Source organism: Tympanuchus pallidicinctus, unplaced genomic scaffold, assembly GCF_026119805.1.
Source record: "Tympanuchus pallidicinctus isolate F22 unplaced genomic scaffold, pur_lepc_1.0 scaffold15, whole genome shotgun sequence".
Classification (NCBI taxonomy): Eukaryota; Metazoa; Chordata; class Aves; order Galliformes; family Phasianidae; genus Tympanuchus; species Tympanuchus pallidicinctus.
In genome coordinates, this window is record NW_026294669.1 from 9,846,220 (window position 1) to 9,868,840 (window position 22,621).

At 37.6% G+C, this 22,621-nt stretch overlaps 1 protein-coding gene across 2 annotated transcripts in view; it reads left to right on the plus strand.

The window, feature by feature from the left end:
- The window catches only part of MYLK (myosin light chain kinase), a 176,553-nt gene that overhangs the window by 92,814 nt on the left and 61,118 nt on the right, over positions 1 to 22,621 (plus strand). For both annotated transcript variants that reach the window (XM_052674486.1, XM_052674487.1), the window contains 5 exons: positions 8,630 to 8,767; positions 9,424 to 9,621; positions 10,785 to 11,031; positions 16,322 to 16,402; positions 16,761 to 17,656. In XM_052674486.1, the coding sequence (XP_052530446.1) occupies positions 8,630 to 8,767; positions 9,424 to 9,621; positions 10,785 to 11,031; positions 16,322 to 16,402; positions 16,761 to 17,656 (1,560 nt within the window). The remainder of the gene's footprint in view (positions 1 to 8,629; positions 8,768 to 9,423; positions 9,622 to 10,784; positions 11,032 to 16,321; positions 16,403 to 16,760; positions 17,657 to 22,621) is intronic.

Below are 22,621 nucleotides of genomic sequence, written 5' to 3' on the forward strand. Positions count from 1 at the left end.
GACTCTTTCTTAAATCATGGGTTGTTTTCCTTTCTATCTCATAATGACCTCTTGTAGACATTAATCTTTTTAAGAAGGTAATCACTGCAATAAGCAACCTCTCTTTGAATCCTTTTATGAGAGGCTACAGTTGTGTTTCTCTGAGATATACTTCTGTCTGAGGTAAGTGAAGTGTGATGTCCAATTTGTCCAGAGTGATGAAATAGTTGTGACAGCTTTTCAAAGCCAATATTTGTTTGAAATAATTTGCAATACTTGAAGTGTAGCATAAATATAAAGGACTATAAACTCTTTCCAAAATATACAAGTCTAATCTTGTTAAATGTCCAAAAGATATTCCAGACCACTAGCCTGGTAGAACTGCTTGGCTATGATTAAGAATTGGTTCAGAGTTCTATGAAAATTGGGCATTTTTTAGTTTTTTGTTACTTCATTGAGAGGTCAGAGGTAAGCTGTCACAAGCAGAGCTAATATTAGCTATCAAAGAAAGTCTGTCCCAGTGCCTTCAAGAGAGTCCCAGTGTTATTGGTCCAGTGCTTTGCATGGGTCAACAACAGCTGTAATCCTCATAAAACTAAGCTTCTTTTTTTTAATAAATTGCCTTCTTTCAGCAACTCAGACTCAAACATGAAACACAATACTAGCTAGAGAACAAAAACAAGGGACAAAAGCAAAACATGTGTAGAAGCTTTTAATGATTTAGGATTTGTGCCATCAATATAAGCGGTGTTCTCTAAAGACTACTTCTTGATATAAACCGTTTCCAGTAAAAAAGGAACCAAATTTGGATGCAAATAAGGGATGAGTGCTTGCAGAATGAGTTGAAGGACTGGAATTGCTTTTTTTTTTTTTTTTTAAATGCAAAACAAAGATGAGATGCTGAGAGAAAAAATGTCTAATTTAAAAAGAAGAAAATCACCAACAACAGGAAAGCCCCCTACATTTGGTGGTGTTTTCAACTGTGGTCTGTGACCATTAAGCCATTGCACACCAGAATGACAGAAAACAGATGTTTTTTATAACACTCTTTGGAATGGCCTTGCAATGGCCAAGAGGCAAACTGTCCAACTTTGGATTGCCAAATTGTGTAATATTCTATCTTCAGCTGAAAAGTGGTAGTCATCAAAATACATACAAAACCTATTAACTGAATATGTGCCTGAGTAATTTTGAAAGCATGGACATGATGCTCTCCCAAAGAATGTTTCCAAGAGCAGCTGATATGGATTAATTGCAGTGGGTTTACCTGGAGAGGAGAGGACTGAAGGGTCTTTCACTACTTCATCAGTGGCATCCTCCGGGACACTTGCACTTTCTGTGACTGCTTGTTCCTCTTGTGCTTCTATTGCACTTCTGCTCACGGAAAGCCTGTGGGTTTTTTTTCCAATCAAAATGATATCTCAGATCAATGTGCATTGCAATGAAGTTACATTCTATGTATGCACATAGAATGTATCCACAGAGAAATCATGCATGCAAAAGTGAAATTCTGTCTCAGCAATATGCATGTTTTCACTGCTGGATTGTTCTGTGATACACAAAGCAATTTTTTGAAGCTGTCCATGTCAAACTAGTGTAATTGCATTTACAACAAAACATATTAGTGCAGGTATTGGAATGCATTTCTAGAGGCTAACTAACGTTGGGGAATTTGCTAGCAGTGGGCCAACTGAACTGCTGTATAAGTGCATTTCATAGATATACAGACTCTCAACCTGCCATGGATTTTCTCTCTGTGGCAGTGACAAAAGAGCCCTCACTTAATGTAAATATCTCACAGGCAGTGTTAGTCATTGGTAAGGCAGATGGCTCTGAAGGCAAAAGCAAACGGCACTTTGGCTGCAAAAACTTCCAGTGAGACTGTCGCCAAGAGATTTGGTCTGCTGACTCTGAAGAGATCTGCAGTGAACTCAGCAGGCAGCTTTGTGTCTTTGTCCTTTGCAGTCTAAATTGAGACATTTGATCATGTTTCTCCCAAATTGTTGGTCTTACTGATATTGGCAGTTGGTTGTGGAATTTCTAGAGTGGCATCTCTTTGAAATGCTGCAGTTTGCAGTTGAAACTAAATAGACAAAGCAGAGGTTGAAAATGCTGTATACCTGGATAAATAACATACAGAGGGAAAGAATCGGAGAAGAAAGAGCATATATGCACTGCAGCATAAGCTGTCCTGCAGTGTGCAGTAAATAGGTTGCCAGGTAGGGTAAAGTGGAACTCAGCTTCCTTTGTATAACCTTCACAGCTCTGGCTAGTATAAGGATGGGGTTAATAACATTTCTGTGTAACGCAGAGCACAACATCCAAACTATTATTATAAAGCATCTCCTAAGCATATTTAAACCTTGCCTTCTATGCACAAAACTGGATTATAACTGCAGAAATAATTTATGGGAGATAGATGTGTAAAAAAAAAAACAATGCTAGGTCACTGATTGTCCAATTCTTGTGACTGAAGTATGCAAAACAGCATACTCACCTGTGATCTTTAATAAAGCAGAAACATCTCTACATGTCTCAGGTGTACAGGGATCTCATTTTTTTTCATTCCAGTGTATATCAAGTTTTCAGTTCTTGGGAAAATGGCAGAGAATATTTTGACTCTATCACTTTAAGCCTGAGACAGATGAGATGTGTGTCATAATACCAATTTTCTGCCTTAACAACTCAGAAAAAGTAACAGATTTTATAGCATTGTCAGTGTGAGATCTAGTAACAGCCAGATTTATTTACACTGAAAATATCTGGGGAAGTGAAACTCTTTTCAAAAAGTGTAATTCAGCTTGCCAGGCTGCTTTACAACTCTGGCTATACATGTATGTGTGAATCTGAATCTTGCTTTGAGAGTTTTTGTCGAATCTACTATTCTCTCTGAGTTCACTCACATGGAGAGCTTTTTGAGTTAAGCAGTCTCCCCAGCTTAGCTGACAGATTACCCTGTGCCAAAATTACATTTAAACACCATAAATGGTAAATGTTGCTGAGACAGTCCTTTCACACGGCTACGACTAGGCATTATTTGGCAGCTAACCATATGATCTGGCAAGCAGATTCCTCATGTATAATTAAATCTCTCATAAGACTAAACAGTGTGTTTGCAGTGTTCTGAACATAAGGCATCTAGCTCTCTATTCTTTGTGTGTCCCTGACTTGTAACCAGTTGTAGCCATGATCTTGTGCAGCTGAGTTGTTGCGTTGATGATGTATATGTTCAGTGCTGTAGCTGACTGTGCTTGAGCAAAGGACTGGGCCAGATGGTCTCCAGAGATTCCTTCTGCCCTCAGTGTTTGTGTGATTCTGTGCACTGCTGAGCATGCTGAAGTCCTGATATCTCAACGGGAGATGTCAGCATTCTGCAGCTCACATTTAAAAGTCTTTGGAAACTCTGGGCAGGCAAACAAGCAAGAAAATTTATTAGAATAGGCAATGTGTGTAAAATATTAGCTGTTTTAGCTAGAGCCAAGTACAGCCTAAGTACAGCTTTCAGAAATCTTCTTGAAGTTTGTATCCTGATATGAGTATTTGTTCCATTTAAGTTTCAGTAGCAAATCTGGGAATGCAAGTGCCAAAGAGCAGTTATTTATTCATTTTTTTCCTTCTGTATGCGCTAATTTATCTGTTTCTCTTACCTTAGAAAGTAAATGATTGTATACTTGCTGTTAAACTGGTAAATGTGTACAGTACAATTGATTTGTAGTGGGTTAATTTCAGTGCAGCATGAATATTCCACTGACTTTTTCTTTTATATATACACCTTCAACACAATAGCTCATCTCTGCTTATCCTTTTACAATATAAATGTTTATAGTTGTATTCAAGCACCAAGTTCTAATTCATGTCTAGGTTCTAAAAAATTCAAGTGTATTTTGGCTTGAGCCCACAGCTAACATTAACACTAGTCTTGTAATAATTTTCAGTCTGCAGATGTATGGAGGTTGAGTTGATGTAAGGCACTCTTTAAATCCCAGGTTAAGAAAAGTCGAAGAGGGAATCATTTTTTTCACCTTAAATTTATATGAGTATGGGTTAAGAGATAAACAAATATTTGATATTATAGTGGTGGATAGATTCATTTTGCTGTCCATTACATAAACACAGGAGAGCAGAATAATTGATGAATGGAAAGTTTTGTATCCTTACCATTGCCTTCCAAATATTCTAAGAATCTTTATAAGAAACTGGAAGGATTTTAATTCTCCTAAATTTCTGTGGATTCGATGCACAAAGTGGCTTTTTAAAACATAGATTTGATTGCTTATTGGAGTGTTTTTCCAACAAAAAATGAACCCTTAGGGATAAGTCAATACTGTGAGAAAAGCTTAAATTAAAATTGCATTGTAGAAAATATATATGGGTATATAGGGTTTCCTTTTCATACCTTTCTTCTTATTTCTGATCTCCCAGGCTAAGTTCTTTGAAGTGGCAAATGTGGAGCGACCTGTTTGTTTTTAACTGAACAGTGTATTTTATCACTTGCTATTTCCCAAAAGTCATGCATATCAAAGCCTCGGGAAAGGCAAAAAAGAAACAAACAAACAAAAAAACCACTGTGGTGGGTGGGTGTTTAAATCTATCATCTTGTGTAATGCCATATCAAATGACTGTTGAATTTATAAGACATGACCATGTACCTCAGCAGCAGAAGTGGATTGGGGAAAAGAACAGGAGGAAAACATTGAACAGGTCAGGGTAGATATTTTTTTTTAGTTACTGCGACAATATTGCTATGTGTTAAGTCTTACATTCTTTCTATTCATTCTTGAAGTTAAACCTACTCCTAATTGGAAACAATAAGAAGTAAGAGTGGTGGGGAAAATGTTAAATGACTGTAGGTGATTAAAGTGTTAACATAATAGGAAGATATCAGATCTCCTCAATCTCATATCCAGTTGATTAAGTTTGAGGATTGGAAGGCATGTAAAAAAGTCATGCCCTTGATGCCATTGTCACTTTTCTTTATGTTCCAGATTTTCTTTCCGGTGCCACAGTGTTAAAAATGAGGGATTTCTTTCTCAACCAGAAACATAGTGGTTGGTAGTATCTGAAGGTTCTGTGCTTTGTTCTTTTTCTTTCTCCTCCCTGATTTGGGCTCTGCAGCCAGTTGTCAGTGAAGATCATGTGAAGTTGAAACCACATCAGAGTTTGTGTGGTGAAAGGGAACTTGAAGGAATGAGAGAAAGAAAGCTCTAGTACTGTCCTTTTGTTATGTGCTGCTTTTCTACAAGCATTTACAAGCTTCAAATTTGAATATAGATAAGGTCCAGACTTTCTAAGTTGGTCTCTACGTTATTGCATCAGTCCCTTCTGAGAAAATGCAATGATTTTTTTGACCAAGACTAAACAAAACTAAATAATTAAACTAGCTCTGGTGTCAGTAAATCAGGTTTTTGATTGTTGGTTTTTCAATGAACATATAGTAACAATATATGAAACTTAAATCTTTCTAGTTGTTGCTGCCAGATTAAAAGGTGATAGATAGTTTTGGTCATATTCTGCCTAGTTGATCATTAGCCTATCATTATCATTTTACCTACAATGTACACAATCGAACAGAAGCATAAAATCAGAGATCTGCAATTAAGAAAAGTCTACTAAAAGTAGGAACAGATTGCTTGTTTTGAAGAAAGTCTCTTCAGGTTGCCATGGAGTCAGTCCTTTTAGCTATGTATTTATTGTGTCCTGGATGCGAAACATTTGAAAAGAAATACTGGTTGTCTTAACCATGACTAATCTCTAATTTATCATATGATGCTGATTTGAATTGGAAATAATTTATAATTGCTTAGACATTTTTGAGCTTTTATATGCAGAAGATTGCATATCTGTTGCTAGAGAAATGCCTTTAACATCCCCATGCTGCAAAGTATGCCAACAAAAGAAAAGGACACAATTTTTAATAAGTTTTGAGAAATCATGTACTACTGCAAGAACTATACTGAATCAAACTGCGCTCATACATTGGCATAGGATAAGTTTATAAGGACAGGAAAGTCTGCAGAAAGGCTGTGATGTACAAAGTTGCCTTTGTTTCTGTCTGAAATTATCCTCAGGGAATCATAAAGGTTGGAAAAGACCGCTAAGATCATATAGTCCAACTGTCAAATTATCAACACCACACTCACCAAATTCTTTCAGGGAAAAAACTTTTCCTAATATCCAACCTGAACCACCCCTGGCACAGCTTAAGGCCTCTTGTCCTAACACTGTTACCTGGGAAAAGAAGCTGACTTCTACTGACTTCTACCTTGCCATGAGATTTGTTCAGGAAGTCATAGAGAGTGATACGGTCTCCCAGACTTCCATATCTCCAGACAGAAAAATCCCAGTTTCATCAGCCACTCCCCATAAAACTTGTGCCCCAGAGCTTTCACAGCTCCACTGCACTACTAAGGCATACTCCAGAACCTCAGTGTCTTGTAGTGAGGAGCTCAAAACTGAGCACAGTACTGAAGGTGCCATCTCACTAGTGTGAGTACAGGGGGGTGTTCACTTCCCTAGTCCTGATACACTACTTCTTATACAAGCCAGGATGTCATTTGCCTTCTTGGTCATCCGGGCAGACTGTTGGCTCATGTTCATTAGGTTGTCAAATGACACCCTCAGATTCTTTTATGCTACTCAGCTTTCCAGCAACTCTGTCCCAAGACTTTAGCATTGCATGGAGTTGTTGTAACCAAACTGCAGTACCCAACACTTGGTCTTAACCAAACTGCAGTACCCAACACTTGGTCTTAACCAAACTTCATACATTTAGCTTCAGCCCATCAATCCAACCCATGTAGAGCCTTCCTGTCCTCAAGCAGATAAACACTTCCTCCCAATTTGGTATCACCTGCAAATTTACTGAGAGTGCACTCAATCTCCTTGTCCAGATCATCAGTACAAATACTAAAAAGGACTGGCTCCAATACCAATACCTGAGGAACACCACTCACGACTGGCTGACAGCTGGATTTAATTCCATTCACCACACTCTCTTCTTCCTTTTTCACCTTTTATTGATTTCTGCTTCTTCTGCCAGGTCTGTTTCTGCCTGAGGTGCAAAGGGATTCTCTGCAAGGCATTGAATTAGTAAAGGAGTACATGCTGATACTGCTTAGTCCAACATTTGCATGTAGCATTTTCCCTGAGTAAACAGTACAAAATATAGTATAAAATATGCTGTATATTAGTGAAGATGGATTTGACCCAACTTCATGGCTACTTTCTATGTAGTCTTAGTCACTTTCAAACAGATGCTATAGGAAGCCCTAAGACTGAACAATTTATTTTGATGGTAAATCAAGTATTTCAGAGCACTAAGTCCATAAAACTGAGCTGAGTGGGTCTCAGTTACGTCCCATATTTCCATTCTCACATGTATCAATGTCTTGCTGCTTAGTGCCAGGAAAAGACCTAAGATGTAAGCCAACGAGACAAGATTTTGGCTAGAAAAAGCTTTACTACAGAAGAGGGAAAACTTCCTCTCATGCAGCTTCCAAATTTACATAGAGCTCAAATAGCCCTGGGACAAACTTAAATTTTGGCTTCCAGGAATTTCAGTGGACTTGTTCTGTAAGGTGCTTTCAGCTTATTATAATCACCATAATTTTATGAATGGCTGTTTTTTTTCCAGTCTGGCATTTTGTGTTACTGTAATACTCTTTTGGATGGCCTTAATATACATTTGAATATTTTGAAGGTAAGAATAATCAAAATGAAGTTATTTTTATGTATGGAAAGAAAGCATGGTTGGCATTTTAGAGGAAAGACGTAAGAAGTCTGAACTCAAGCTAAACAAAACAAAAAGTGTATCCAAGTGACCGATAAATATTTATGGCTTCCTACATTTGGTCATGATCACTACTTCAGCTCTAGAAGTGTCTTTCCTGGTCTAGCATACAATACAAGACACAGTTAAATGGCCTTCCTTCATAATCTCTGAATATGACGCAGAGACTGGAAATGTAGAGCAGCTAGATTTTATTTATAAGAGTGATTCATTTAATTCCAGCACTAATAATTTGATTGTATAGCTCAACTAAAAAACCTCTGTAATCCAACAGTTTGTTTTATGATATATGTTGATAACTTCAGATTTCAGCCTTCTCCATAATCAGTTGTTTGGCTAATTGTAATACAGGAAAGGATCATGGTGAACTTTATGCTCTTACCCATTTTATACTGACCATCTAATTGACCAAATGGTTTTTAATTTCATACAGAGTGGAAAATTCTATATTCCTGTGAGCTTAAATTTTTAACTCATCAATCATGAGAATAGCAACTTGTTACTTACTTTAAGATTTGCACGAATTCAGCACTGGTTAAAACCATTGAATTATTGGTACAAGTTGTTGAGATTTTTTGTACTTGAGCACATGTACTTGGGAGAAATGACTAAAAATCTGTGTGATACTCTAGCATAGATGTTAACAATGAGTAGAGAGTTCTCTGGAGAAAGGTCCCATTTCTTACAATTGTATATAGATTACTGACAGAAGAAAACATCTGTATTGGGGTGGACTCAGCGATGCTACCCTCTGAGAGCTGGAACAAGATGACTGACTTCAAATCATTTTGAACTTAAGGACAAAGCCTGTAATGAAAATTCCAGTAAGAAAGTCCTCTTGTTCTCCTCTTGACTTCACAGAAAAGAAGAGCAGTAAGAAGGCAGAAAATGCACAGGCTGTCAAATTAAACAAGACTTTTGCACCCATCTTCCTTAAAGGACTGACTGACCTCAAAGTAATGGATGGAAGTCAAGTGATAATGACTGTGGAAGTATCAGGTGTGTAGGTATAGAACATTATTATTTAAACAAATTCAGTCTAGCTGTGCTTTTTGCCATTATCCTTTCCTTCTAGCAAGTGCTACATTTGAAAGTATTTCAAGGAACCAGTTTTTAAAAAGTGAAAACTAATATTATCTAGTCTATTCTTCAGGGTGGATGAATGTTGTTCAGTGTTAATGTGTTCAGACCTCTGCAAATGTTCCTTTCCTAGAATAATAATTTTCAGGTCATTATCAAGTCCTGTTACTGAACTACAACTGAGTCTCAGAGGACATGTAATAACCTTTGTTTTGAACTGAACAAGATTGAATTCCTGTCAGCTGGGGTAGAATTAATGCTGCAGAAGAAAGCAGTCCTGGTATGAACTTTGGTAATAGAAACCCATGACAGCTCACACTGTGGTAACTGGAAATCACTTCCCCTCCTTGATGTATACTTCCTTCCATTATTCAATTATATTTTAACTCTGATAATGCAGAATTAGAACTGTTCCATGCTGCACAGCATGAACAGAGTTAGAGAAATTTCTGAAAGTTTTGAAAATGATGTTGCAGAGTCAGGAGGCTAAAAAGAACTGAATTTCGTGATTTCTTAATCAGAGTTAGGGGGGGAGTTGTGTGTGTCTCTGATTTTTGTTCCTTCCTATTTTTCAGCTAACCCATGTCCTGAAATTATCTGGCTGCACAATGGCAAAGAAATCCAGGAGACAGAAGATTTTCACTTTGAGAAGAAAGGCAATGAATACAGTCTATATATCCAGGAAGTATTTCCTGAAGACACAGGGAAATACACCTGTGAAGCCTGGAATGAATTAGGAGAAACACAAACACAGGCTACATTGACAGTGCAAGGTAAGTCAAGTTCTTCTGCATCACAGGGAATGCTAGGAAATGACTGTAATGAGCTTGGAGGAGTGTCTATTTAAAGCAGACGAGTGTTTATAAGGTCTATTTTGAAGGGTGCTAGGAGTTTTCAGTTCATGCATCTGAATTAAAAAGGATATTGAGCAGAAGCAAGTTCAAGAAAATGATTTCACTCTGGAACATTATGTAACTATTTCAAAAATGCATTCTTGAATCCTATTCGTGGGGACAGTGCAAAACTTCTGCTAAGTGAAGCTTCGGATGATAATTATGAGGCTTACTTAGCTATGAACTTAATGCAAACTATGTAATGATTTTTTGTTTGTTTGTTTTTTGTTGTTTTTTTAATCTGATTAAAGCACTGGCTATTTGGAAAAGCTGTCTCGGAGCCAGGTGTCTCCGCTTTAACACTAATATTGTAACAGTAGCTAATGAGGAACAGGTGATTTCTGCAATTGGAGAAGTGGATACACAAAATACAGCTTTGAATCTCCATGTAGGATAAAAATCCCACAGCACAAACTCTGAAGTACTTACAGATCTTCTGTGATTTGGGTATTCATTACCTTCACAACCCTAGAGTTTGTCTAATCTTGCTGTAAGCCAACTATTTTCCTATAGTCATTACTTATACTTTTACTATTTTTAGCATAAAGGATCTTAACTCCAGCATTGCAAAGAGCTCTGCCTCAGGGGGTGGGCCTGTGTGATGTTGTCACTGTCTTCTCTGAGCTCTAGCCTTTAGGGTCGGTGTTTTGAGTTCAATGTGTTTTTATGCAATTGCTAATGATTTATCACATGATCTCTGAACTAAACAGCAGTCATAGTACTGTCAGTTGCCCTTAAAGCTATTCCTACCCATATTCTCTAAGGACAAATCTTCAGGATTCCTTTTAGGGCAGCTTTAAAGTCCTTTTGTTTTGTCCTTAACATACTACATCGAGCCAGTAAAGTGCCAAGTAAATGATTAATTTTAGTACCAACGTTAAGTGACTTCCAAAATTAAAGCCTGGGTTATTTTCAGATTAAAAATTTATACCCTGAGTGTTCAAAACAACTTTGCTTTGTTTGCTTCACCTGAAATTAGTTTGTTAGTTACTTTGAAGCTTGGCATGTTCTTCTGATTTGTAAATTCTGTTTGTAAACTGCAGAACCTCAGGATGGCATCCAGCCCTGGTTCATTAGCAAACCGAGATCAGTGACAGCAGCTGCTGGGCAAAATGTCCTTATATCTTGTGCCATTGCTGGAGATCCTTTCCCCACCGTTCACTGGTTTAAAGATGGGCAAGAAATAACACCAGGAACAGGCTGTGAAATCCTGCAAAATGAAGATATCTTCACGCTGATCTTGAGGAATGTACAGTCTCATCACACAGGGCAATATGAAATTCAGCTCAGGTATGTTTACTGTGAAAAGAGATTGTTCCTTTGGAACAATTATATTTACCCTAAAGCTGCAATTTCTGCCTGAGCCAAACTATTCCCTTCTTTTTCCATCAAATGATTAAGTACTAATGGAACTGAATATTGTGGAGGGATAAAAGATCTAATCAAACAGAAAGAGGAAATACAGTAAGAGTCAGAGAGGACAAAGCAGCGTACAGTTTTTTGGGGGATCTTGAAAAAATAAAGCTTTGTTGCAGCAATGTGGGAACCAGTTTGGGTCTCCAGAAGGAGAAACCTAAGCTGTGTTTCTATTTGAGTCATTTTTTGGGGGTCATTTTTATCATTTCTCTGGATATTTGTAAGGATGCCTGCTTTCCATAGAACAACCTCTCCAGGGAGGCCTATTCTACTAGATTGTATGATCCACAGATTTAAGCAGAGAAAATGTTTCCCTACTGTTTTTGAAATGTCTGAATTTTATACAGAAGTTGGTTCGTTTTACCTTTCACAAAGTGCTTGTAACATTTTTCCACTATAATGGTGAAGATAGGGCCTAATTACATATTCCCTGAGTGGATTTAGAAAAGGAAATGTACAACTTTAGACAGTCAAATGTCATAATCCTCTGCTATTTACTGTGCATAGATGTATTGCCTTACATGGCTAATATTTGTCCCTTTCTTTATAAAAATGTATTTAAATGTCATGGACAATTGAGTCCTTTATACTGTAAGAAAGTTCTCTGCTCCACATGCTACTTTTTTAGTCCAAGCTGACTAGTCCAGTAGACAGTTTAGACAGTTACTGTGCAGTATTACAAAACATTACCATTTCAGTTCTGTGTCACTTGCACTTGTCTGCTTTATGGTGTTGTCTTTTTTTTTTTTTTTTTTCTACTATTAACAAGGTATATTTGTTTCATATTCTTCAGACTAATACAAAATACAAAAAGTGAGTTACTTTATCAGAATTATTATATCTGCCTAAAGAAAATTCATGGAGCTAAATGTTAGCTATGTAACTTCATGTTTCCAGTAGAGCTACAACAATTGTCAGCAGAAAATAACATCATCTGAACAGATTTTGAACTGCCAGCATATGTCTTTAATAGTTGATTGAGAATTGCTTATGTATTCAGAAGCAATCTTAACTGTATCTGTGAGTAGGAGAACTGCATTTAGTGTCTTTCTCTCAGAAACTCCTACAAAGTCCATTAAAAAATGTGGAAAAACTGAGAAACCACAAGTCAATTCACTAAGGATATAGAGAAGCTGACAATATACAGTGAGCTATTTTAAATCACAGTCATTTTCTTTTCAAATTAACTGTTCAGCTCCTTTTCACAGGAGCATTTTGCATAGCTGCTTTTGGGAGTCATTCTCTCTCCAGCTCCTTTGCTTAGTCTGGTCGTGGTTTCCTACCAGTGTTAACTATTTTCCTATTCTCCGTTATTCTAAGTCCTAAATTCAGTTCTTATATCTTCACATTTCTCCTTTAATGTTGGCTGCTCACAAATTAAAACTTTTGCTTTAAAGAGTGGAATTTAACAAAAGATCTTCTCAGTTCTTCTTTCCTCAGAGTGAGCTGACAAGGGTGTGATGAATCATGTGATTCATCAGTAATTGCTGGTTGGCCTTCTTTCTTTCCTCCCCTCAGTATCACTTAGGATATGTTCCTGCTTTGCCTTTTGGTGCATAACAAACTAGTAAGCTCTGAGGGAGCTGTCATGCTAACCTCTGCTGGTCCTGGCTTTAAACTTATGCAGACCTCTCATTCCTCTACACTTGCATCTTTGATTTTAATTGTCCTGATAGTGTTCCATTGAGCCTATTCTTGCTCAAAGCTTCAAGAATGGTCTTGCATAAATATTTATATTAAAAAAAAATACCAACAACAAGAAAATAACAAAAAATAGTTTCATGCAATAGTTTCATGCATGCAGCTGTAATTTATCTGTTGAAATTTGAGCATGCCTGCAAAATGCCAACCCATACAGTTTAGGAACAAGAAATCAGTCAGAGTCTCCATGAAACCATCACAACTGAAATGGGAAAGAAAAATCAAATTTTAATTTAGAAAATCACAGGCATCTTTTTCTCCTCCTCTGCATTGCATCCTTCCAGTGATACCAGCATTAGGATCCTATTATCCCAGTGTGCTTCTTTCAATTGATATATATGTCTTAAGTGCAAAGGCAAGCAAAGAAATTGGAAGTAGTGGGCTGAGAGCAAAGCCTTCATCTCTGTAATGGTAGAGTCAGCACAAGATCTCAGAAATCCTCCTGTAGTTTCTTAAGAAAATCATCTGCTTTGTTAACCTTTGTCTTCTTAGAAGCTGAGTATTTCTCTTCTCACCATCTGCCATAAAAGTTTGGTTAGTATTGATTAACCTTATTTAGAGATTTTGATACTGTGATTAAAATCAGATGTAAACATTCATCTTATTAATCACTAGTATCTCAAATACTCACCAGTTCAGGTTATATAGAAAGCAGTTGTAAGATTACCTTTCATTACGCCACAGTAAATATAGTTCTGTGTAGCATAGAGTTTGCAAACCTTGTTCTCTGCTCTTAACACATTGTCTACTTTTAGAAAAGGAAGCCATAACTTCTACCTATTCCATTCTCCCACTGAATGTTGCAAAATGCAAATAAAATGACTAGTGTTTCAGCTGTAAGCACCCTCAAGAGAGGTAAATCAGTGGATCCATATTAAAGCCAATAAAGCAGCTCTATACTACATCCACTAAATTTGTGATCCAGTAGATCAGTTGCTTTCTTTAGGATGAAAACTTCAGTGTGCTCTAAAGTATATTTCTCTTGAACTAACTCACAGAAGAGTTGCAAAACTTCATGCTGAAGCTTTACAGGTATTTGTACTGAAGCACCAGCTATGGCTAGTAATCAACTTATTTATCATTGTCAGTTCAATCTTTAAAGATGTAATTTGCTCTGCGATACTTGTTTCACACTGCATAGGCCAGTTGGAATTCCCAACATGTCCCCACGTTGTAATTAGCAGTGCATTTTTTTCCTCTTCTTCCAGAGCGATTCCTAGGAATACATGAACAATAAGTCTCATCTAAGGTTCATTTCATTGAAAATATTTGAGTAGATTCTGCCAAGAAACTAATATTTCAAGATATTTTGAACATAAAAGCCATTCCAGGGAAAACTGATCCTACAATAGGACAGGGAGCTATTTTTAAAATTGCTTCAGGCTTTGCAGCTGGGACTCTTTGTTTTTGTTTTGGCTTTTTTTTTTTTTTTTTTTTTTTTGGTGCTGTTGTTTTTCTTTTTGTCTTGTTTTGTTTTGTTTTCTTAGATCATGTGCATGAGCATTATACAGAACAATCCTGCACAATTCAACACTTTCAGACAAATGTTTGCAGCATAACTTCTAAGCTTAGCTTTTATCCATGTCTTATATTATTCCACAACAACAGAACCACTGAGGTTTGCCTTTGTCTAGGGTTTTGTTGATAAAAGCCCAACACAGAGAACCTCATGTTCCAGAAGTGATGTTGTTGCCAAGACTCAAAACAGCAGAGACCTGAAAGACTTGAAGTAGTGCTTGTATACTGCAAAACTCTACTTATTTTCCTAACTTTCCCTACGTGTCTTGCCTCACTTACATTATGAAACTGCGTAAATGAAAAAATATTTACAAAGCTTCCAGAAATATTCTTGATTGAATTTTGCATTTAAATCATCCCAGTCCATAATTTTCCTTAGCTTGTTTCTCTTTTTCCATCTTGTGATCTCCAAGTTGCTCAGTGTCAGTAACTTCACTTTTTTAGATTCTGCAACGGAATTCACAGGAAAAAAAAATGGTGTTCCTTCTCTAAAATCAGAAACTAAACTCCTTTTGGTTTCACTGGAAGCAGGATTCTACCTGAGATCACATGATGAGTCAGACACAAACTCAAGATTTGTATTCAGTAACTTCAGCCAACCTCTGCCATTTCTTGTTGGTGTGAAAGGTTTTATTTCTACACTGTGCTGATCCCTATTTCATTATCTAAAACAAAAGAGAGCAATGGAAATCCATCTGAAAAGGTGATTGAACTAATTGCTGTTACAAAAGCAACTTTTTGCTGCATTTGTGTTAATGATGTTACCTACTACATGACTCCATTGCAAGTTGCAACTGAGTTGAATTGTAACTTAGTCACACAAACAGAACCATATCTAGGAATGTATTCCCATGTGCTATTTAAAAACACATCAGACAATACAATTTATGGGAAACTAACTGAAAGATACTCCTAGCTCTACGTTTTAAACTTTAGGGCAAATCTGACTTAAAGGTGTTCTAATCTAGCAAGAACTTTTTGAAAGAGCAGCGTTGGGGAAAAAAAGCTGCCTCTTTCCTTTCTCTCCCCAGTTCACATAATTTTTGTCCATGCCCAGGAAATACTTTCAGCAACAAAAACTGTTTTTGTTTTCAAAAATCATCCAGGAGTTTGCAAGCTTAAACTGGAAAGCACAAAAGCGTTTTCATGTACGGAAGATATCTCTGCTAGTCTTCAATCAATTTAAAGGAGTACATCGGAGGTTCTTAATAGTATTTGAGGGAAGCAGTGCCTAGAGGAGATAAAATTTGCTTTTGGCATCTCCTGTGTTAAATGGAGAAGAGCTGTTTGGGACTGGAAGAATGATATAAAGCTGTGGGAGGAAGTGTGCAGAGGGGGTAGCGGGAGTGTTTTAATGAATTCTTTAATGGGAGCCCTTTTCAAAAGGCATCCGTGGTATTCCTCTGCAAAAGGAAGAATAAGTACTCAGCACCATATATGGTGACACTTTTATGTTTTTTAATATAAACATGCCCAGGCTGGAGCAATCCATGTAGATGGGATTTGCTGATTGGTTGTGCTGTGGGGGAGGGAAGAAAATGAAACCCTGCTTTTAATATCTTAACATTAGGAAACTTAAGAGCTTGGGCTTGAATAAATAAACAATGGGCAGAGTTGGAAAAAGTTTCAACTTTACAAAATAGCCCCCTCCTCTGCCTCAATTTCCCAGCTTTTGTGTTTGTTTTCCTTTAGCATGTTTATCTTCAGCTGTTTCATTCTGTAAATTGCTTTGATTTTTCTTCAGAAAGTATGCTGTTCCCAGTGTAGACAGCAACAGATCGGGAAAAGATATTTGAGATAGCTGGGCTCTGAGTAAAATGAGACCAAATTCACTCACTCAACCACTACAAATGCCACACAGGCTTTGAGCTGTTTTAGTCACTGAGCTGAGGAAAGTTTTGTAGGGAGAAACCTCAGCTTTTGTGATTTTGCTTAAACATTTTAGGAACCAAGTTGGAGAATGCAGCTGCCAGGTGTCTCTGATGCTGCGAGAGAGTTCAGCTTCCAGAGCAGAAATGCGCAGAGAGTGAGTATTTTTCCCAGGGACTTGCATGGGTGGGTTCTATTTTTTGCTCTGTTAATTCTCTGCCCTTACAGACCCAGGCTGGCTGCTGTTCAACCTAATCCCCAAATGTGACCCAACAAATTGTTTTCATCATACAGGCTAAGCACATTTTACCATGCCAGAGTAGAGAAGATCTTTTTTGTTTGTGCCCTTATATGGCTCCTGAAGTCATCATTGATGCAATAAACTAATGGAGTGTGCTCCTCTAATCAACCTCCCCTTCTATAAACACATTTTGTTCCTGCACTGAGATTGTTCTCTGACATTTTTAAACCAGCCCCTTTCCTGGCTGTCTCTTTCCTTTCTTTTTCGATCGTAGTGGGAGGGAATCAGCCAGCTCTGGAGAGAGAAGAGATGGTGGAAATCATGGTGCACTAACATTTGGTAGAACAAGTGGCTTCAAAAAGAGCAGCAGTGAAACCAGAGCAGCTGAGGAAGAGCAGGAAGACGTCCGAGGTGTACTGAAGAGGCGAGTGGAAACTCGGGAACATACAGAGGAGAGCCTGAGGCAGCAGGAAGCTGAACAGCTTGATTTCCGTGACATTTTAGGCAAGAAAGTCAGCACCAAAAGTTTTTCTGAGGAGGATCTGAAAGAAATCCCAGCCGAGCAAATGGACTTCCGAGCAAACCTGCAGCGGCAGGTCAAACCCAAGACCTTGTCAGAGGAAGAAAGGAAAGTTCATGCTCCTCAGCAGGTGGACTTCCGCTCTGTGCTGGCCAAGAAAGGCACCCCAAAAACCCCACTGCCAGAGAAGGCGCCACCTCCTAAACCAGCAGTTACAGATTTCAGATCTGTGCTGGGCGCAAAGAAGAAGCCCCCTGCAGAGAATGGCAGCGCTGGCACCCCAGCACCAAATGCCCGTGCCGGTTCTGAAGCACAGAATGCCACCCCCAATTCTGAAGCACCTGCTCCCAAACCACTAGTGAAAAAAGAAGAGAAGAATGACAGGAAATGTGAACATGGGTGTGCAGTGGTGGATGGAGGGATAATTGGGAAAAAAGCTGAAAACAAACCAGCAGCAAGCAAACCAACACCACCACAAAGCAAAGGAACAGCACCATCCTTTACAGAGAAGCTTCAGGATGCTAAAGTAGCAGATGGTGAAAAATTGGTCTTACAGTGTCGAATTTCTTCCGATCCCCCTGCATCTGTCACCTGGAGTCTAGACAGCAAAGTCATCAAATCATCCAAGTCCATTGTCATCTCCCAAGAAGGTAAATTAATTGAATTACAAGCCAGCTGGGTGGCACTCTATCTGACTCATGATTAATAATATTTAGCTTGTTAAATGTAATGCAATACTTTATTTAAGTCCTGTGCCAGTAACTGATTCCAGATGCAACTTTTATGTTATTTCAGTGAAGTATACAAGGAACAGTATTGTTTGACGTTTCTTACAGATTCTCCTTTAACAGTCTGCAGATGTAATTTTTATAAAGTTGTACTTCTTGCAGTTCTAAATGTTGGTTACAGTGCTAACACTGTTTAAGATGCTGGTATATTACATTTATTTTAGTTAAACTTTAAAGATTTAGAATGCTGGAAGCAAAATAATATTATTGCTGTTTCACAAATTGTGATTTAATTCTTTTGTATATTTAATATTTTAGGCTTTTATTGCATTAAGAAACGAAGAGAGATTGTGTTATAGAAGGAAACTACTACATCTTTGAGTTATATACTCTACATCAGATTTGAGAGTTGATTTCCAGTGTGTTTAATGCCCTGTCAGAGGGCAGTAAATAAGATACATGCTTTTGTTGTCTTTAAAGACACTCAAGTACTTGTCCATCATTGGCATGATGACTTTTAATTAATTTCAGGACAGTAGAGGATTTGGTAGAAGTCCTCAGAGAATACTTACTGTTGTCAAATTGAGTCATTTTTTATATGCCACATTCTGGATAACCAAACTCATTGGATTATTTCTGTATGAAATTTAATATTGTATCTAGACAAAATATATTTTCATTGGGACAAAAATAGGAAAGATTACTGACAATACAGAAAATTTTCATTACTTCACATTTGTTTCATAAAACACACAGCAAATTATATGGAGACGAACATTATCCTGTACATTATATTAACAAAGTTCACGCTTAAAATAAGAATCAGAGTTTCACATGGGATCTATACTCAAAATTGTGAATCATTCATTTAATCCAGAGTATTTTCAATACTATTAAATGAGAATCAAATGAACATGGACAGTGGTTTATCACTCAGTGAGCCAAGCACTGAAGCATGAGGAGTTCTTTAAGTGGATATAGGCAGAAAAAATATTGTATTCAGATAGAAGAAAACATAGTAATAATATCTGAGTATAATATTAAGGAGATAAACTAAGAAGATGGGGAGAAGGAAATGATAACAGGTGCACTGTGTCTGTACATGCCTAAAGTAGTGTGAGACTTCTGTTTGTGAGCACATGACTATTTTCACAAGAGGGGACCTACAGGAATAGGGGTAATCTCATCTTATGAGAAGAAGTTGAGTGGAGAAAACACCAGACTTATGAAAATCACTGACAGGATCAGGAAGGTGGGAAACTATATTTTCATCACCCTTACATGGGAAGAAGTACAAATAGCAAGATTTCAGGAGTTTTCTTGGAGCTGTTCAAAATGAAATTATGTATCTCAAAGATCACATCTCCTCTCAGTGTACACAAGACAGCATCTCTGCTAGAGGGATTCCAGTTAGCTTATAAAGGATCAATTTATCCCATGAGCCATGGGGGAGTCTCTTGGAGTGTCAGATCTTTGGTATTGAGGTAATGCAGAAAGTTGTTTTCTTGACTGAGAGAAGCTGAGTAATGGACTGTTGCAATCCCACAGCTCATATTTGTTTTATGAAATGGTACTATGGTTGACCAGAGAGGTTACAGATTCTCCCTCCTTGGAGGTATTCAGAAATTGTCTAGAAATGATTCTGGACAACCTCTTAGCTGGCTCTGCCTGAGCAGGGGGTTGGACTAGAAAATATCCTGAAGGGAGGTCAGAAAACATCCACTTGCCTGGGCTGGGTATGTGGCATGTTCCACCTAGTTGTGTAGACTGGGTGACTCTCTTGATTTATATAACATCACAGAGCTGGCACTTTGTCAGGATGTCCCACCTCAGCATGTTTTCCACTGAGGTGAAGAGTGAAGGTCACCATTGGATGAGGAACCCATTATTTCAGAACAGGTTTTTTTTGCAGGGAACTTCCCAGTGAAGAAACTGTCCTTATGGCTTACCTGCATTATTATACTACTATCATATGTAATTAAATAGGTATGCATGATACTTAAAGTCAGTTTCAGTTTTATTACAAGTTGATTTTCTTTTTTTCCTATAATTAGGAGCGTGTAAGTAGTTGAATAAACTAAGAGAGGAGAGGGAATAATTACAACTACAGATTAGGATTGTGAAATAACAACTTCAGGATGAATATCAGGAAGTATAGCTTGATAGAGAAACGCTCCATATGGATTAGTGTTACAGAAAGTATTTGGAAGAGCTTTAAATAGAGAGAGCAACAATAAAACTGGATGTAGTGCACAGCAACCCAGTGCCAGTATTCTGTCTTTTGCCCAAAGGCAGATTGGTCAGGCCTGCAGGTGTTATATCCTGCAGTAACAATGCCTTTGGCCAACCCTGGAGCAGCATTTAATGGGCTCAGCAGATAATCCTCTGCAGCATCCTCAGCTGAAAGAGGGTTGAGTCTCTGGAGAAAGAGGGAAATTTAGAGCAAATGGACCTAGTTGAAATTAATGGGCTTAAATCATCCAAAGCAATTTTTTTTTTCTTGTGTATGTTCTCAGTGCTCTTGTGTTCCACACCAAAATCCATTGTGAAAGTGGGAATGTGTGTGTTCTCAGCTATTTCAGCTGGGGTTTTTTTGCTGTGCTGCTGTGATGTTTCATGGTCTCTACTAGCTCTCATGTATGGAAAATGACATATGTATATTTTCCAGAGGAGTATCACAGATGAATCACAAAATCACAGAATGGCCAGGGTTGGAATGGACCTCAAGAATCATGAATCTCCAATCCCCCCCCCCCCCCCCCCCCCCCCATGAAGTCTGTGTAGTCAGTTTAGTGATTTCCTGGTAACAAATATATTGTAAATATAAATGCATGAAATTTGGTTTCAGAAACACTTGATAAAACAAGTGACATTTGGCCAAGAAGAGCAGACTTAAAAATGTGCTTGTGTGTAACAAGATAACTGGAAAGGCAAACTAACTACACCATTTATGTGCTAACTTTCCCTGGCACTTAGTTCCTATCTGATACTAAGGCCATTTACCTGTTAATAAAACTTTTTCACATCTCTGGGCTTGATCAGGCTGACACTAAAGTCCTCATTCAAGGCATTTTAGCCATTGGTGAACAAGAAAAGCGGGGGATGTTGGCCTACTTCTTTGCCATCAGAACCCAAAATACAAACACTGGGCTTAGAATAATCACTGATTGTTAAGGTTTTCAGAGAGTGAAAAAAATGCATTCTGCTCCAAAAAAGTCTCATCTTCAAGCATACTGTGTAGCATATGTTTCGTAATATAGTAATTAATCTAGAGTTTGCAATGTACTCATTATTCCAGGATAAAATTTACACTAGCAATTAGAAATCATAATCTAGACAGCATAATACTGAATGTTTCAGTCACAGCATATCAAAGAACAATCTCAGTCCTTACAGTTTGCATTTTTGTTATAAATACTTGCTCATTTCCCTTCCAAATAATATAAATCAGTACTTTTCAGTTCATTAGTTACCCCATTTCTTCTAATAATTCCCCCATTAGTATACTGTTGACTGGTTGGCATGGAGTGATTTGTTGCTTAAAGTATCTTCTTTTATGAAGAAGTTGAGCTCTTGCACCATTTTTCTTTCACCGACTTGTCTGAGATGGTAGGAATTAAGTAAGATGATTTTATATTTTTCTTCTTTTAAATATTTGTTGGAGTGTTTATTCTCTTTCTGGGATAAGCACTAATGTTATTGTTGGTGGGTTTTTTTTGCCTGTGAAATCTCAAAATGAATGGTCACAAACAAACAAAGGAGCATGCTCATAACTTGGAGCTTCATGCATATATATGGGCAGGTTAGATGGTTAAGTGCTAGTTGCTTTTGATATGAGAGAATGTCTTTGTTTGAGGCTATGGGGAGGCTTTTTATTTGGAAGGAAAAAAAAAAAAAGATTTTAAGAAGGCTGTAGCAAACACTACGTTGGAGTTAGACTTATAAGGACAGAGCAGAACAACAAACTTCCTCACACGGTGAACTCCTCAGAGCAGAACCCATTTTGTTTTAGATTTGCATGGTACTTGCCAGAGTAGTGTCCTGTGCTAGTGTCCTAATGTGACTTTTGGGTAGGAAAATCTGGATTGAAATTTTTTACACGGTTAAAGAACAGGTTTAGAACACGAAAGGGAAAGGGCTTTGGGAGCTGGCATTCTTTCTAGACTAGAGATTTGAGATGAACAAGTGAATATAAATACAAACTAGCAAACTTTCCATTTTGCTGAGTCACCTTGCTATGCTTGTTTGCCTTTGTGTCACGTGACTGTATAAATTGAGGAAAAACTACTTAATATAGGCATGGATGGCAGAAGCACTGTAGCTTAGAAAATGCCCAGTTTGTACTGCTTTATGTTAGATGCTGCAATTTTTAATTGCTCAGTGTCTTGGCAGCATAAAGAGTCGGTAATCCTGTTAGTAGTAATGCCTTAACAACTTTCTCGTGACTTAATATATCTCTTGTCTTCCTATCAGTTGCTCTTGTCGGTGCCATTCTAGCTAGGATCTGCCATGGCTTTTTGGATGTTTTAATTAGTGGTGAGCATGAATTTGGTGTGCAATTAACACATTTCTGTGTACTGCTGAAAGTAATTGGAATCTGCAGCTTAAAAGGCTTCTTCAAAAAGTTTATGTCTAGGGCAGTTGCCTGAGCATTAGTTCTGTTGCAGCTCCGTGCCACAATATTTCTTTCTATACTCTAATTTTTTTCTGAAGCTTCCTTCTTTTAGGAAGACATATTGTGTAGACTGAAATATAGCAGAAGAGATGAATTGGCTATAATCTCTGGCAATTTACTGCAGTGGATACTTATTCTAAGTGTTTTGGTTTTAGATCTAGAAACAAAGAATTGTCTGTTTACATATTTGAATGTATGTGTTTTCTGGTTCC